Here is a 16,145-nt window from a genome sequence, read left to right on the forward strand (position 1 = left end):
GGCACACAGACCTGTTAGACTTCTGGCTCAGTCTGCCTCTCCTCTTCTCCCCTTGCACACGCTTGGAGCATTACGCAATACACACACACACACGCACACGTACACGTACGCTTGCTGGTAGGGAGTCATGAGTGACCCGCAGGCGAGCGTTGGCAGCAGTGGGAGCATCCCTGACCGACTCTTTCAGATCTTCACCGCCACTCTGTCCGCCGACAAGGCCACGCGGCAATCGGCCGAGGACGCGCTTGCTGTGTTGGCTGATCAGGACCCGCACTTCATTCTTCACCTCTTGGACCTCGCCTGCAGCTCCCCAACAGTGTGCGCTAATACTTTCCAAACAGCGCTCTCGGCGACGGCGAGCACGCTGCTGGCGAGTGCCATTCGCTTTCGAAACGAAGTCGGCCGCAGCGACTGGAATCGAAACCCTCACTGCTCCGATGAGGTGAGGCAACGCGTACGTGACCATATCGTGGCGCTGCAGTGTCAGCCCCACGTCTCGGAGACTGTGCGGCGTCAGCTGCTGGCGGCGACGATTGAGGTGGTGAACGTCGACTACCCTCAGCGGTGGCCCGAGCTGCTGCAGCAACTAACAGGGCTCGTGAGTCAGAGCATGACGGCGCTGCGCGGGCTGTTTGACCACAATACGAGCTCTAGCCAGGAGGTTGATGGGGACGTCATCCATTTAATGCTGCTGCAGCTGAAGGGTTCCCTAGGTGTACTGCGGGGGTGCTGCAAGATCTACGAGGACCCGTTGAGGGTGGAGGCCGACGAGGCGGACGGCTTCACCGGCCACCTTGCCCCGTTGCTCCTGTCTCTGATGGAGCTGCTGTCGGGGCGGTGGCAGAAGGAGCTGACGGTTCTGGCGGGCCATGGCGCCGCGGCTGTAGCCTCTAATTCGGCCGTGGCGGCACCATTCCGCTTCTCGGCGGAGCTGGAGGAGCTGGCGCACTGCATGCGACTCTCCCTGAAGTGTATCTTTTCTCTCTTTGCCAGTCGCTGGCCCGCTTGCTTGTGTGAGGTGTCGGCACTCGACCACCTTTACACTACCTGCGCAGTGACGCCGATTCAAGCTTTTCAGCAGGTGGTTTTGCCGCTCTGCCAAGCGAGACTGGGGAACGCGCTGCACCACCCGGCCGAGGCGAACATGTCGGTCACGCAGCTCCGCGGTGATCACTTCTCTGACTTCCAGCAGTCCGCCATGTTTACACTGCTCAAGTGGGTCATGCACATTGCCTACAAGCTCACCCAGGAGTTTGCGTCACCGAAGAGCTGCGAGCGACGTTGCCGCACGGTGGCGAAGCACTTTGCCTCCCAGTACCTGCAGCCCACCGTCGAGGCCGCCTTGATGCTTGTGCGATGGCACGCCGACCCGCCGCTGGCCCTAACTTCCAAAGCATACATCCTCGCGCTGGAGGTGCTGATGCTCGCAACCCACCACAAAGCCGTATACGCGAGCGTGCTGCACCCCAGCTCCGAAGAGCTCATGACGGTGCTCCTCTTCCCCCGCCTCGCCTTCACGGCCGAGGACGAGGAGCTGTGGTACGACAACCCGGAGGAGTACGTGCGCAGGCAGCTGAACCCCGTCGGTGACTTGTACAGCGCCAAAGTGGTGTCGACGAGCCTCCTCATGTCCCTTGCCGGCGGCACGAAGAAGTTCCACGACAAGAGCCTCTTCCTATCTCTCATGAACTTCTTGCTGAACCAGCTGCAAGCTTACGTCGGTGCGGCCGCGCAAGCGACGAGTGATGACGCCGACGTCTATACCCCCGCTATGGAGGCGGCGCGCCGCATCGATGCCGTTCTTTACTGCTTCTACCACTTTAAGAAGGTCCTGCTAGCCATGCACTTTGGTGACGACAAGCTGGAGTACATCCTGTCGACCTTCGCGGTGCCGGTGACGCAGTACTCGCTTGGATTCCTGCGCGCGCGTGCGGTTCTGGTCCTCAGTGCGTTTGCGCCGTCGCTCCAGTGGAGTGGTCCACCGGCATACCAGCATGCTCTTCAGCCAGTACTGCATCTACTGAACGACAGCGAGGCACCGGTGCGTGTGCAGGCCTGTGTGTGCTTCTCGCGCCTCGTTTGTCACCCATTCGCGCGCGACATCATCAGCCCTTGCATTGCCGAGCTCATCCAGCACTACTTCAATGTGATGCGGATGATGGACAACGAGGCGGTGGTGCGGACTCTCCGCAAGACCATCTCGTTCTACAAGAACACGCTGTCCCAGTGGGCGCTGGAGCTGACGGAGATGCTGGTGAACCACTTTGCTGTTGTGCTGGAGCGTGTAACGACCAAGTACAACGCGTTGGAGTCGTCTGCGCCGTCAACGGCGCAGACGACGGGTGGCGATGGAAAAGACGAGCTGTTTCTCGACAACGACGACTTTGCAGATGTGTTGATGGCTGCCGACGAGCTTCTGGAGACGCTCACTACGCTTGTTAGAGCGCTTCCAGAGAGTGCGGCTACCGTGGTGGCGCGCCAGGCTGCCGCTGATCTATTGGCACCTGTACCTGGCGCATCGTCCTCCTCACCATCTGCGGCGGCCCCACGCCTGTCGCCCGAGGTGCTCCAGCAGGACATCTTTGTGCAAACGCAGCTGCGTGTTGCCCCGATGCTGTTTGTGATCCTTGGCCACCAAGGCGGCAGCTCCTACGGCTTCCTGGACCCCGCCCTGTCGCTTCTCACCACCCTCATCGCGCGCAGTCCAGCCATCGCGCCGTCCATGTGGAGAGTACTGTGGTGCTTCTACCAGCTGATCATCCGAGGCGGCGCTGTCGACTACATCCAGCAGCTGCTCCCTCCGATCGACAACTTCATCTCCGTCGAGCCGGTCTCCTTCCTGTATGGCACACTAGCGGAGCTGTCGCGCGAGCCGTTGCCAGCAGCCGTGCCGGCGGAGGAGGCAGCCAAGACGCCGGCGCAGCTGGTCTTAGCCATGTGCGAAGCGGTGCTGGCGAGCACGACGCTACGGGAGCGCGAAGTGGCTGCAGTGCCGAAGTTGTTCGACGCGCTTGTGCAGTACAGCTGGGCAGCCTCGGCAGCGGCGGCAATGACTACTGCATCCGCAGAGACGGCCCATGTATTGGTGCAGTACGTGACGCAGCAGGCCTTAACGACCGCCGGCACACGGCCGCAGCAGAGCGCGACGTTTCGCGTGTTGCTCGCCAACAACATCTTCTCCTGCCTTATCGCCGATGCGCCTGCTACGGTGGCGGTGCTGCACAGGCTGCAGGTAACACGCACGTTTCTGGAGCAGTACGTGTCGTTGTTGGCGCTGAGTGTATCGATTGACAGCACCGAGGAGGCCGTTCTGGGTCTCCTGCGCAGTTATGATCGCAGCCTCTTCGTGTACGCCATCGTTGCGTGCCTGCGCGCGCTTGCGGCGAACACGGTTGACGCCGGCGCGGCAGAGCTGCAGTCTGGCCTGGAGGGTGTCGTGCAGTGCGGTGTGCTGCAGCAGCTGGCCGAAATGGAGACGGCGAGCGGCACGGCAGAGCTGCGCGTGCATCAGCGACGCATTGTGAAGCTGTCGGGAAAGACGGAGACGGCTACACACGCCAGCGAAGGCCACGCAGCGGGGGAGGGGGAAGATGAGGAGGAGTGGGACAGCGAGTGCAGCAGCAAAGAGGACGACGACGGCGAGTGGCTGCAGGATGGTGATGACGACGACGAGGACGACGGCAGCGAGTGGGACGACAGCGACGGCGCTGAGGGCTTTCTGGGTAATGAAAGCGTTGGCCGTGTAGTGAGCGGGGACAGTCGCTTGCAGGGTATGCTGCACCAGGCTCAGGCGCTTCGCCACTCGCAGCAGCAGGGACACAGTAAGAAAACAGCCGCCGACGGCTCCGACCTGGACGACTTTGAGGAGGACAACCTACTCGACGACGAGGACTTCACCAGTCCAGTAGACGGCATCAACGTGTGGGCGGCCCTGGTCTCGGAGGTGGAGCGAACCGACGTGGCGGCGGGTGGCAGCGTCTCCGTGGTGGCGCTGCTGCGCAGCCCCGCTGGCCAGGCGCAAGCTAGCTCTATCGTCTGCGCACGTGACCTCGTGTCCGAGCTGCAGGTGGCCCGACAAGCTCACCGGGCACTCCTCGATGGAGCGAAGCACTAGAGAACATCAGCGATACCACTGTGGCGAAGGCTGTTTTGGCCTCTCACTGCGTGTATGGCTGCGCAATCCCTCGCCATTCTCCCAAACTCCTCCTCTTCCGGCAGCAGGAAAATGCGAATGCACTCGCTAACAAAAATCGACTCAAGTGGATCGCCACGTCTAGGTGGTGGTGGTGTCCGGTGGCAGTCATGATGAGTGGGGAAATGGAGGTGGCGGCATTGGCTGCTGTTGTGGTAGCCGGTAACGCGGCGAGAGTAGGAGTAGGCGCTGGGGGGGGAGGGAGGGAGGGAATCGCCAGCGAGACGAGACTGGGCGTGCGCACTCCCATGCGTGCAATGCATTCCTTTCATCTTGGAACCGGTGGAGGCAGCGGTGTGTTTTGCTTGCTTATGGGTGTGTGCACCCAGGCAAGGTTGACCGCTGCCTCTGCCAAGGAGTTGGGAGGAGGAAGGCAAGCGGGCAGCGAGAGCAGCGGCGTACCTACTTCTAAGCCCGATTCTCAGCCCCCCACGCGCTGCTCTTCCTCTCTTCATCCCATCTTCCCTTGTAACACACCCGCACACCTGATCTACTGACTAACTCACGTCTCTCAACTGCCTGCGCGTGAGGCGCCGAAGACCCCCCCAGCAAAAAAGCGGGAAGAAGGCAAAGGCAGTGGAGAAAGGGAGGGAGGGAGGGGGGGTATTCTCTCTCTTCCCGTGCTGTACACGACCGTGCCGATCGCTGACTCTCTCCCTGTCTCTTAAAAAGAGAAAGGCGCATATCTGAGCACGTCTTCTCTCTGAGCTTGAAGGCATTCTTCACCGCAGGAGGGCGGTCACCCCCCCCCCCCCTCCTCCCACAGGAATACACACTCATGCGCGCATGGACCTGTACGCAGGAGCGTGCGCACCTGGTACTTTTCATTTGCTCGCGGCTCTTCGCCATCATGGACACACACGCACACAACAACGTCTCTCTCTCTCTGTTTGGCTCAAGCCGCTTCCATCTTCTCTCTCTCTCTTCTCCTACCCTTCCATCTCTCTCCCCCCTCTTTTCATCTCACTCGCCCCTTACAGACACACGCACACACGAACGATAGTGAGGTAATAGCGAAGCGCAGAGGCGTTAGCGTGTAGTGGTTACTCGCTGCATCTTCCACCCCCCTCCCTCCTCCTCTTTCTGATTCTTTACATACAGGCACACAAGGAAAAAGTGCGCCAGAGGCCCACGGACAGGGGATACGAAGACGCATATCTCGAGGATAGAAACTGCGAACGCACGGGCAGGCAGCGTCAGATCAAACGAGGTCGAAGATGACGGTGTCTGAATTGCCTGCAACGAGCAACCCGGGCCTGCTCAACTACATGACCCGGGCCCTCCTTGCCGGCGGCTTCATATTCATTGTCACCTTCCTCATGTTGGTGCACTTCTACTACGCCACTGCCGCTCTGTTGGACTTGGTGGCGCTGCTCATTCTCTTCCTCTTCCTTGCCTCCTTTTGTCTCAGCATCAGCTCGCTCGTGATGTTGACTTTGGTGGGCCCGGGTGAGCTACCCTCGCGGTTCTCTGCAGCGCGGATGGAGACATTCATTCGTGAAGAGCTACAGCGGGCCGTGGCCAAGGCGCGTAGCGGTTGTGGCGGTGACAAGGCAGCGACAACGGCGGGGCCGGCGCGTGAGGGTGCCGCCAACGGCTGCAACAAGAACGACGGTGTTACGGAGAAGGCAATGACGAAGGAACGGAAGTGGAGCGATGTGGACGAGGCTGACAGCCAGCAGTTGGCGAACGTCGCCACTGCCGCAGCGATCCTGCAGCGCAGCAGCCACGCTGCCGAGCAGGAGGTGCTAGAGCAGGCCGCCGCCGAGGCGCGGCTGCGCATCTACGCCGAAGACAGTGACTCAGCGTCTCATCACTCTGACGGTGGCACGGCAGCGGAAGAGTGTGAGGTGCAACGGGGTGGTCAGAGTAACGATGCTGACAGCGAGGAGAATGCAGCGGAGGACCACTCCGAGCTGCCGGCGTACATGACAGAGGCAATGCAGATGCGGCGCCAACGCAAGGTCCGTCGAGGCCTGGAGATCGTACTGGTGAGTCAGGCTGCCTGCAAGGTGCTGGAGGCGATCGACGGCACCGACATGGATCGCAAACAGGAGGAGATGAGCTTCCTTATTCCTGGCGCCAACTGGTGCCGATTCTGCAACTTTTATCAGATGAACGACACGCGGCACTGTAAGGTGTGCGACCGGTGTGTGTACCGGTCAAAGCTGCACTGTATCTGCTGCGGGAGGTGCATCGGCTATGCGAACAGCAAGTACTACGTGCTCTTTCTCTTCTACCTGTGCCTCTCCTTGGTGATGGCGGACGTGCTGGACCTCTACTGCGTCTCGTGGGGGTACACGTACTTCTTCAAGCCATCAGGCGACGCCAACTCCGTTTTCTACCTGGTCTTTGTCTACAGCGCGAGCTTCGTCGTGGTTGGGCTAGGACTGCTGATTCAGTATCTGTATGCTGCCGGCCGCGGAGTTGGTTTTCTCACAGACGTGCTGCGGCAGCAGCGAGACGAGCTTCAGGCCACCCGGATCCACAACAATGGCGAGCAGTACCAGCCCATACTATCGGAGAGAGCTGTGCACGTGGCCGAGGAGGGATCAGCCAGTCCCATGGAGGAGGCATCGCCTTTCAGCTGGCGTACGGCCATGGAGACCGTGGGCGAGGGATTGCCACTGTATCTGTGGTTCTGGCCAACTCCGACGCTGCCGGTCGTCAAGGAGACGGATGACCCGCCGGGCTTCTGGGACGCTTTCAAGGAGGCGATCCGCCTTCGTCTGCGGAGCGTCGCCGACGAGGACGATGTCTTTAGTGACGAGGACGAGCTCGGCAACGGTGAGGCAGCCGACGCCTTATCCCCCAGTGCTTCAGTGCCGTCGACTGCGAATATCGCGCACGTTGCTTCCTCACCTCCAGCAGCATCACCGATGATACCGCTAGCGGCACGAGTGCCGTACCATGCGAAGGGCACGGATGTGACGGCGGAGGTGTTTCGAGCAACCGCCCCGACGGTGCCGAGAGCAGCTGCCCCGGCGTACGTGAATCCCTCGGTACCGCCGACTGCCAAGGTGGCCTCTGTTCCCAAGCATGGGGCGGACTGAAGGAAAGGGTGGTGGGGGCAGGGAAAGCGGTGGTGTGCGGGTGTGCATCAACCCTCCCCCCCTGCCGGCCCCCACATCCACACTTACCGACATTTGCACCCACTCCGCTTCCTCTCGGACGCTTAACCCCCCCCCCCCCCCTCCCCCCTTTGTTCGCCCTCTTGACGCTTTGCCTTCGTTTTCATCTATTCGCCGAAGCGCTTGCGTGTGTGTGGGTGTGCGTGCGTGTGTGTGGGTGTGTGTGCGCTTCTCTGACAACGTTGTCTTTTCCGTTCTTGAGTTTGATAGCGCGCTTTTTGCATTCTTGCTTGACAACGCACAAATCTGCCAAAACATGCACCATTCGTGTCTTGACACTGCCACGACGACTCCTCTTCCACGGCAATGGAAAGGCGAGCTCGTTTACGACGTCATACAGAGATGGGCTGCTCACACCGTGCTGCCAAATCGCCTCATTGTGTTCCCTCCCCCCCGCGCCTTCAGGGGTACAGCCTGGGACTCATCTGTGTTGCATGATGGATGATGATGATGCTGTTCCTCAACGGACCCACACACATTCCCCCCTCCCCCTCCCCCAAACGTATCCTCCTTTGCTCTCTTTGCTTTACCCAACTCTCGTCCCGTTACTGCTGATCACCCCCGCCACGCGATCACGACCGCTTATACTGCTGCCTCTGCATCGCACAGTCACTAGTGGCTGTGGTGACTGCGCGACTGGCTCTCGCAGTTTTCCCCCTTCACGTACGCGCCCACAAACTTCGGTGTTTCGCTACACAACGAAAAGAGAGTGACAGGGGCGACACCCGCCCCACTTTTTTGTGTGTGTTTTTCCCAATTTTGCTGAGGCTTTACACCCACGCAAGCGAAAATGAAAAAAAGGGAAGGGGGAGGGGAGGGGGACGCCACGCGGCCAGCCGATACGCAGAGAAGAGTGAAGTCATCGCCTTGCGCTCACCCGTTGCACGGACTCGCTGATGATGTGTATCCGTTGCTAGTGCTTCCTCGCTCGCTCGCTCTCTCTCTCTCTCTCAACATCTGTGCACATACTCTTCTCCTGGTTCTCTCCTTCTCTTTCTTCCTCTCTTGTGTGTTGTTGCTCTGCTCACGTGCATCTCCGCGTTCTGCTCTCTCCTCCTTCATCCTTCCCCGAAACAACTTGCTGCGCTGCACTCGATCATCGACTTGTTTAGCATCTTCGTCTTGATTCTTCCTCCCTGTCTTTGCCTGTGCGCCCAACTCTCTCTCCCCTTTTTATCCCCTTCTTTTTTTTTTTGGGGCGCCGATAATGTGTCTGCATTTCCTGGAGCAGCGCAGTCGTTTTCCTCCTCATCCCTCCACGTCGCCTGCCCGAGCTTCTGTCGCCTCCCTGCGCCACTACCCCCCCGGCACCCAAACGTGCGCGCTTCTTGCTGTCGCCGTTCCTTTCTTTATCCTTATCGTTTCTCGCCGGCATGTCGGTGCATCCTGCTGTTCAGTTGCTGTGTGAGCAGTCCGTCGACGCGATCGGGCTGACAACTGTCTCGGCAGTTGCCTCCGCCCTCGGAGACGTGTCAACCGCCACTGATCTTATTCAGCGGCCCGAGCAGGAGAAGGCGCTCCAGGATGTGCTGAAGAAGTGCGTGCTGATCTTGAATAATGACGCCAAGAACTTTGCGCTGCGACTGGCGTGCCTGGAGTGCCTGTACGCACTCTCTCAACCCGCCATCCCGGCGTTCCGGAAGGGGTTGCTGTGCAACACAGTGAACAGTATGAACAGCAGCGTGGAGGAGTTGCTGACACGGACGGGGCCAAACGGCGCCGAGAACCTCTCCTCTGCACGTGAAATGTTCATGGTGCTGATCTTCCGCTTCACCAACTACCACACAAAGGTAACTCGGCTGCTGTTACAGCACATGTGCGACGCCGACGTCGGCGCGATGGTGCAGATGCTACTCCGTATCATGGTGCATCATTGTGAGACGTGTGAATGGCCGCTGCTGCAGGCGGCGTTGCAGTCTCTCTACGAACTAACGGTGCCGACCACTTACTACACCACCGGAGAGGACATGGCCGCAGAGCCGAGTCGAAGCTCTGGCGCAACAACGACTGGTAGCTCGCTGCAGAGCTTCACAGTGGAGAGCTTCCAAGACAAAATTGTGGTGCTGCTCACCGAGATGCGCGACCATCGACTGCTGGAGCAGCTGCTGGGGTCACTGCGCTCGTCGTGGCACGAGTCCACCTACCACCGCAGCCCGCCGTCGCTTGCGCAGGGATACGCGGAGTCGGTCGCGCTTGGCGCCCTTGGCCGCCCTGACGTGGCGCACACCGTCACCAGCGCCAGCGCGGAGCAGCAGATGGAGCTGCTCAACTGGCTCTCTGCCTTTACGCTGCTATGCCGGGCACTAGAAAACATGGTCGAGTTCTGCAGGGATGTAAAGCTCTTTAGGGAGGTGCGGGCCCGGTTGCTGGGCGACCCCAGCTGCCATGACTGGCTTGCGTCCGCGGCTGTGCCGGCTGTCATTGCAGCCATACAGGTATGGACGTCTGAAGTCGGCGCAAGCGCCCCGTCCGCAGCGGTCAACGACGGCAGCGCAGGGCCCTTCGCGACGGCCAATACTAGGTTAATCTTGCTAACGTCAGCCGTCACTCTCCTGCGCCTGCTGCGATGTGCCCTGTACAAGCCAGTCGTGGGCGTCACCCCGGCACTCCTCTCCTCGATGGCGTACCTCGCAGCGCAGGTGCAGCGCGGGGAGCCGCAGCTCCGTCTGCAGTACGGCGGCATGCAGGTGATGGTGTTGACGGCCGAGTGCCTTATGAATATGAACGCGGCGGCAGTGACCAGCCCGGTGAATCTCGCAGAGATGTATCATAGGCTCCTGAGCACCATTGCAGCGGACAAGACCCGTTGTACTTTGTCGAACACCTACAGCGACGCCGGCAGCGGCCTCCGGGCGGCCGCGGCGCCACAGGCAGATGCGCTGATGTCCGTCGCTGAATGGTTCATCTTGTGCGTGCGCGAGGAGGAGTCCCCGTTCTGTGAGACCGACAGCAAGAATACCTCCAGAGCGGTGCTGCACGAGTGCTTTGCATCGGTGGAGACGAAGCTGCAAGACACGGCAGAGCGCATCGCCGATCTTGTCGCGCTGGAGTCACAGCTGGAGATGATGCAGAACCTCTTGCTGCTCATGACACTGACGGAGCTGCTGAGTGGGCTGCGCGATGGCGGGCTGGAGCAGCTGACGCGACCTGGTCCGCCCGGCCGCAACACTGCTACAGGCGCGCAGCCGAAGCCGCCGATCAAAAGTGGCGGCCTGCCAAAGAGGAGCAAATCTGGCAAGATGAAAGCGTCGCACCACCCCGCGGCGTACGTGTGTGACTTGACGGGGAAGCTGATGCGCGAGCCGGTGGTGCTCAGAGGTGGACACCGATTTGAGTATGACGCGCTACAGAACGTTATTCTTCAGGTTGGGCATGTCGACCCCATTTCTGGCGAGTCCATCGATGAGGACGTTGAGGTGGACATCCCACTGCAGCAGGAGATTGTTGCCTATCGCGTCAAGCGCGCATCCAAGAGGGGAAGCAGCTAACATCCCCCCACCTACTGCGCTTTGTTGCGTCCTTACGTGCTGCGCGGAGAGGAGGGAGGGAGGGAGGGGGGGGGCTCTGTATGCGATCTAATGTAGACTAACGCTTGAAGCTGGAACACCGAGCGCGAAGGGCTGTCCCCCTGGTGTGCGCTTCGCTCCTTGGAGTTTACTTATGTGGTACTCTTCCTTGCCTGTGACTCGCTGTCCCCTTTGTTTGGTTTTGCTTTCCTCTTTCCACGCATCCTCGTGCTTGGTGGGTGTGCTGGTGGCGCTCTCATGTAGCGAGCCAGAGAACGAGCCAGAGAGAGAGGGAGGGAGGAGCAGCAGAGGCACAGTCATCCTCCTTTCCCCATTCGAGCAAATATGGAAGTCGTCCTGGCCTGTGTGAGCAATGCTCAAGTCGCGCACGCTGGGCTTCTAGAGATGCGCATGACCAAGTCGCAGCCGTAACCATTGCTGCTTGAACTCTACCTCTCCTCGCCTATGCGCCCCCCCTGCCGCTCGTTTGCCTTTCCCCCTCTCTCTGTACCCCTCCCCCCTCTCCCTTCACCCAAACGTCGACACACGCACACTTGGCCATGAGCGTCTACCTGCACGTCCCCGCTTCCCCCCTCCTTACGCCCACATACTCTCACTCTCTCACTCTCACTCTCACTCTCACTCTCACTCTCCCTCTCTCGTGCCCTCCGTTGCCCATTCTAACGAGTTCACGTGCAGCTGTGCCACTTACGGTCCCCCCTTTTTTTTTACGCTTGTGCACCCCTCCTCTTCCCCCCTCTCTGCGTGTGTCGTCATATCAGCGTGCGCTCCTCTCCCCTCGCAAGCCCAGATATCCGCATACACGCTCCTGTGCGACAGACTCCCCTAGTCCCCCTCTTCCTCCCTCCTCCCTGCCGTGCAACATGCCGCACACTTACCTCGCAGGAGAGCGCAGGAGTCGTCGTTGCACCTGGTGGACGGTAGGCGCGTACGCTGTAGTGTTGCTCGCCATCGGTTCTGGTGGGCTCCTTGTGGCCACTGCAGACCCTGTGCCTAAGTTGACGTCGAAGCAGGAGCAACGCAGCCTCAACATGGCTATCGGCCATCACTCCTTCGCCCCACCACTGTTACGGCAGTACTATGGCGATGACGACATCCCGCACTGGAGCATCATCGGCTCCTCCGTCATCACGGACGACTACGTGCGGCTCACGGGTGACCAGAAGGGTCAGGTAGGTCATCTGTGGAACACGGAACCGCTGGACATGGATGCCTTTGAGATAGTCGTAGGATTCCGGGTCCACCGGCCAGTTGGCGGCGACCGCGCGGACGGATTCGGGGTGTGGGTGGCGCAGCCGCCTCGCTTTGACGGCGCCATCTTTGGCCGCCCGCCTACGTTCAGCGGTTTTGGAATTTTGTTCGACTCGTACGACAACGACAAACGCCGCGACAACCCGATGGTGAGCCTTGTGTACAACGACGGCTCCAGCACAAAGCGCTTTGATCCTGATAAGGACTTCATGGGCGACAGTGTGGCGAGCTGCGTTTTCGACTACCTCGACGTTTCCCCACCGGACATGGCCACCATGCGCATGGTGTACTTGAAGGGCGAGCTTCAGCTGCACCTCTCCAAAAACAGCGAGGCCACAGAGACAGAGTGCTTAAGAGTCACTAAACTGCCGCTCCCGGCGGGCAAAGTGCACCTCTCCTTCTCCGCCCAGACCGGTGATGTGTCGGGGATCCACGACATCTTGTTTGTGCATCTCTCTCCCTTGATGGAGGTGAAGTACGACCACGATGTGCAGCAGACGATGGTGCCGCCCAGTGAGAGGCACGACGCGCAACTTTACAACAACGACGCGATGAACAACCGCCCAATCCCAGAGGAGACACAACCGGCACCCCAGGAGACGCAGTCGGCACCCCAGGAGACGCAGTCGGCACCCCAGGAGACGCAGTCGGCACCCCAGGAGACGCAGCCGGCACCCCAGGAGACGCAGCCGGCACCCCAGGAGACGCAGCCGGCACCCCAGGAGACGCAGCCGTCTACGCAACCCTCCACCGACCCCGGCCTAATGGAGCGACAGCGGATCGAAGAGTTGGAGAGGAAGCTAGAGGAGCTCCAGCGCCGCAACGAGGGTGATGAAGACGAGGACGAGTATGAGGATTACGACGATGACGGTCACAACAAACGACGCCGCGTGCGACGCGTGCGCCGTGCACGCACGCCCCGTCGTAACCGTGATCGGTACGATGACTAGGAGAGGGAGGAGGGGCAAAAGTGAGGGGGCGGCGTCTTTGTGCTGTGTACTTGAGTTTGTGTGTGTGTGTGTGTGTGTGTGTGTGTGTGCTTGCGTGCATCTAGGATGTGCGGAGTGAAATTTCAAGCTTGCAATGACAGGGCATGAGTCGTTCTGTTTTCCCCCTTCCCTTTTTCGTGCCTGCCATCGCTCTCCGCAACTTCTTCCATTGCCTCCTCGCCCTCCCTCTCTCTCATCTGACGTTCTCGCTCTCTTCGCGCGCGCGTGCGTGTGTGTGTGTGTCAGTACGGTGGCTGCCGCTGCTGTCGTCCTTCTTTTCGTTTTCCTCGCATTTTCGTTTTGTGTCACGTCGGTCGGTGTGCACATGTGTGGCTGTCTGGCGACGCCCCCACTTCGCTATGCCGTCTCACCTGTTTGTTGGCTTCTCTGTGCACGGTGTGTCAGCTGCAGTGCAATCAACCACAGTTTCGGAGTCTCTGTGAAGTAGTGAGCCCCTCTGTCAGTGTGTGTGTGTGTGTGTGTGTGTGTGTGCGTGTGTGTGTGTGCGTTGAATGGACCACATCTGCATCGGGGGTTGGCGGTCTTGGTGAGGGTGGTACGGGGGTTTTACCACGTGCTGTATTCCTCTTCCTCTCGCAGCCTCCGCAGCACTCAAAACTCACCCCCACATACCTATATACGTGCAGAGTCACACGAACGCATCAGCAAGCGACGACTCGCCCTCTCTCTCTTCTCCGCCGACAGACACAAGAACAGCAACGCGCGTTCTTCTGTGCTTCATTGTATCTCATGCGAGCTCACTGGCGGTGTATCTTCGCTGGCTCACGACGTTTCCCCTGTTTCTCTCCTTCCACCTCTTTCTATGTCGGGTGTCTATCTTGAACCTTCCCCCCTTTCTTCTTCCCACCCACATCCACACACCACAACCACCCATCTACGCCATGTGCATGCATGCGTGTGCATCTGTGCGTGCCGCCTTGATGTGAAATCCTCGCCTGCGTGATGACGCCCCAGTGTATGCGAGAGTCACGCTCTCTCTTCCCTTCCCCCCTCCTCACTCTGCAGGCTCCTACCAACACCGGCAGCGCCTGTGCGCAGACTCGTACCTGCGCTTCCTTCACCTTTGAGTGGCCCCGAGAGTCTTGACAAGGGCAGTCACCTGCGCAAAGGATGGGCCGCGGGTACAGTGCCACCCGCAGCAAGAGCGGCCGTCCCACGCTGCGGATGAAGCGGTCCCGTTCCATGTCTCTGCACGCGCTGAAGAAGAACATGAATGCGCGTGAGGCGGTCAAGGCGGGCCACGACGGCAGCGCCGAGGCGTCGTCGTCTGACGCGGCGGCTGAGGTATCACGCAAGACTCTCAAAGTGATGCGCCAGCGTCGCGCGCCGTCGTTGTCCCTCGCTGTAACGGGCACAACCACCGTCGCTGCGAAGGCAACAACGACGGGTGCGGCAACCAAGATAAAGTCAGTTGACGGCCGCCGTTGCACCGCCACACGCAGTGCCGGCACTCGTTCGCAGTCCACCGCCTTTCGCCGCAACCTGGAAGACCTCGAGAAGCAGTTCAATGACGCCATGGAGGCCAGCGAGGATGAAGAGGAGACCGTCATGAACGCCACGACCATGACCAAGTATAAGGAGTGCGGCCGCATTGTCGATGCCGTGCTGGATCAGCTCGCAGCGGCGTGCGTACCCGGCGCGAACACAAAGACACTGTGTGACGCAGGCGACGAGGAGATCGCGAGCCGACTGAAGGGGCTGTTCGTAAAGACCAAAGACGCGGCTGGAAAGCGGCTGGCGCGCGGCATCTCGTATCCGACGAACGTGTCTGTGAACGAGATACTCTGCAACGACAGCCCGTACCGCGTGGAGGACGGCACCATCTTGAAGGACGGCGATGTCGTGAAGCTGCACGTCGGCTGCCACCTCGACGGATACCCAGTGAGCGCCGCACGCACCGTCGTCGTTACCACGAGAGCGGCTCCCACAGCTATGGAGAGCGACGAGGAGGAGGCGCCGAAGAAGAGCAGCGGCATGACAGGGATGTCGTCGTCGCGGACGGCCGCTGGCAACGTTATCGAAGCGGCTCGCGTAGCGCTGCTTGCGATGATACACGCGCTCCGTCCTGGCGCACTCAACGCCGACATCACCGACCTGATCGCGGCTGTGGGGCATCACTACGGTGTGCAGGCGGTGGAGGGCGTGCTGTCGAGCCGCAGCAAACGGTGGGTCCCGGATAGCATCGACTGTATCATTGCGCGTCGCGTGACGAGCAGCGACCCGCACCAGGACGTGGGGGACTGCGAGGTGGATGCGCATCAGGTGTGGTGCCTCGACGTCGCCTTCACTAACTATGACAGCTACCGTATCACGCTAGCTGAGAAGCCCGTGACGATGTTCCGTCGCACCCCTGCCGACTTCGCCGCGGACGCGCGGGTGAAGCAGGCGAATGAGACGCTGCAGGAGATCACCAACGCACATTTCTGTTTCCCCTTTCACTTCAAGAGCCTCGCGAACCCGCTGAAAGGGAGGCTCGGCATCCACGTGCTGCAGAAGGCGGGCGTGGTGGACAAGCTCCCCCCGCTGCGCACGAAGCACGGCTACGTGACGGCGCGGTTTAGCGCGACCGTGGCGGTGACGGCGAAGCGTGTGACGATGCTCTGTGGCGCGCCGCCCACCGCTCCTGTGGGGATGCCACCGGCAATGCGGCCGACCATATCGGAGGACACGTTGGCTGCCGAGGTGCTCGCGCTGCTGAGACGCCCGTACGAGTTCGCCGACGTGCGCGCGGCGGTGATGGCGAAAGACACGAAGGACCAGAGCAGCCCCGCCACAAAGCGCATGCGCGTAGAGGCAATGGAGAGCGAAGAGTAGGGCGGAGGAGAGGACAGGGCGAGGTGGGGACAGGGGAATGGGATTAAGGCCCCGCGAGACGATGGACCTTGGTTGCCGCCTTTTCACGTTTCCCTTCTTCCGATAGTCGCTGTTCTTAGCAGCGACTCTCTGCTTGCTAATGCGTGCGCGTGCGTGCCTGTCCCCGGGCGTTGATGTCTTCGAGCAGTCAACAATTTGGGTCTGCCAGCCCTTGAATGGT

General features: G+C 60.5%; 5 protein-coding genes across 5 annotated transcripts; all 5 read left to right on the forward strand.

Moving 5' to 3' along the window:
* Positions 1–127: 127 nt before the first annotated feature.
* Positions 128–4,114, forward strand: LBRM_13_0460 (conserved hypothetical protein; the record flags this gene model as incomplete). Its single annotated transcript, XM_001563139.2, has 1 exon — positions 128–4,114. One exon carries the CDS (start codon positions 128–130, stop codon positions 4,112–4,114), a length of 3,987 nt encoding a protein of 1,328 aa, XP_001563189.2.
* Positions 4,115–5,409: 1,295 nt separating this feature from the next.
* On the forward strand, positions 5,410–7,245 carry LBRM_13_0470 (conserved hypothetical protein; the record flags this gene model as incomplete). Its single annotated transcript, XM_001563140.1, has 1 exon — positions 5,410–7,245. The coding sequence occupies one exon, from the start codon at positions 5,410–5,412 to the stop codon at positions 7,243–7,245; it is 1,836 nt and encodes a 611-aa protein (XP_001563190.1).
* A 1,451-nt stretch (positions 7,246–8,696) lies between these two features.
* On the forward strand, positions 8,697–10,811 carry LBRM_13_0480 (conserved hypothetical protein; the record flags this gene model as incomplete). Its single annotated transcript, XM_001563141.2, has 1 exon — positions 8,697–10,811. One exon carries the CDS (start codon positions 8,697–8,699, stop codon positions 10,809–10,811), a length of 2,115 nt encoding a protein of 704 aa, XP_001563191.2.
* A 902-nt stretch (positions 10,812–11,713) lies between these two features.
* On the forward strand, positions 11,714–13,051 carry LBRM_13_0490 (putative lectin; the record flags this gene model as incomplete). Its single annotated transcript, XM_001563142.1, has 1 exon — positions 11,714–13,051. One exon carries the CDS (start codon positions 11,714–11,716, stop codon positions 13,049–13,051), a length of 1,338 nt encoding a protein of 445 aa, XP_001563192.1.
* Positions 13,052–14,320: 1,269 nt separating this feature from the next.
* On the forward strand, positions 14,321–15,925 carry LBRM_13_0500 (conserved hypothetical protein; the record flags this gene model as incomplete). The annotated part of the gene is made up of 1 exon (XM_001563143.1): positions 14,321–15,925. One exon carries the CDS (start codon positions 14,321–14,323, stop codon positions 15,923–15,925), a length of 1,605 nt encoding a protein of 534 aa, XP_001563193.1.
* Positions 15,926–16,145: the final 220 nt, after the last annotated feature.

Source organism: Leishmania braziliensis, chromosome 13 (assembly GCF_000002845.2).
Source record: "Leishmania braziliensis MHOM/BR/75/M2904 complete genome, chromosome 13".
Taxonomy (NCBI): domain Eukaryota; phylum Euglenozoa; class Kinetoplastea; order Trypanosomatida; family Trypanosomatidae; genus Leishmania; species Leishmania braziliensis.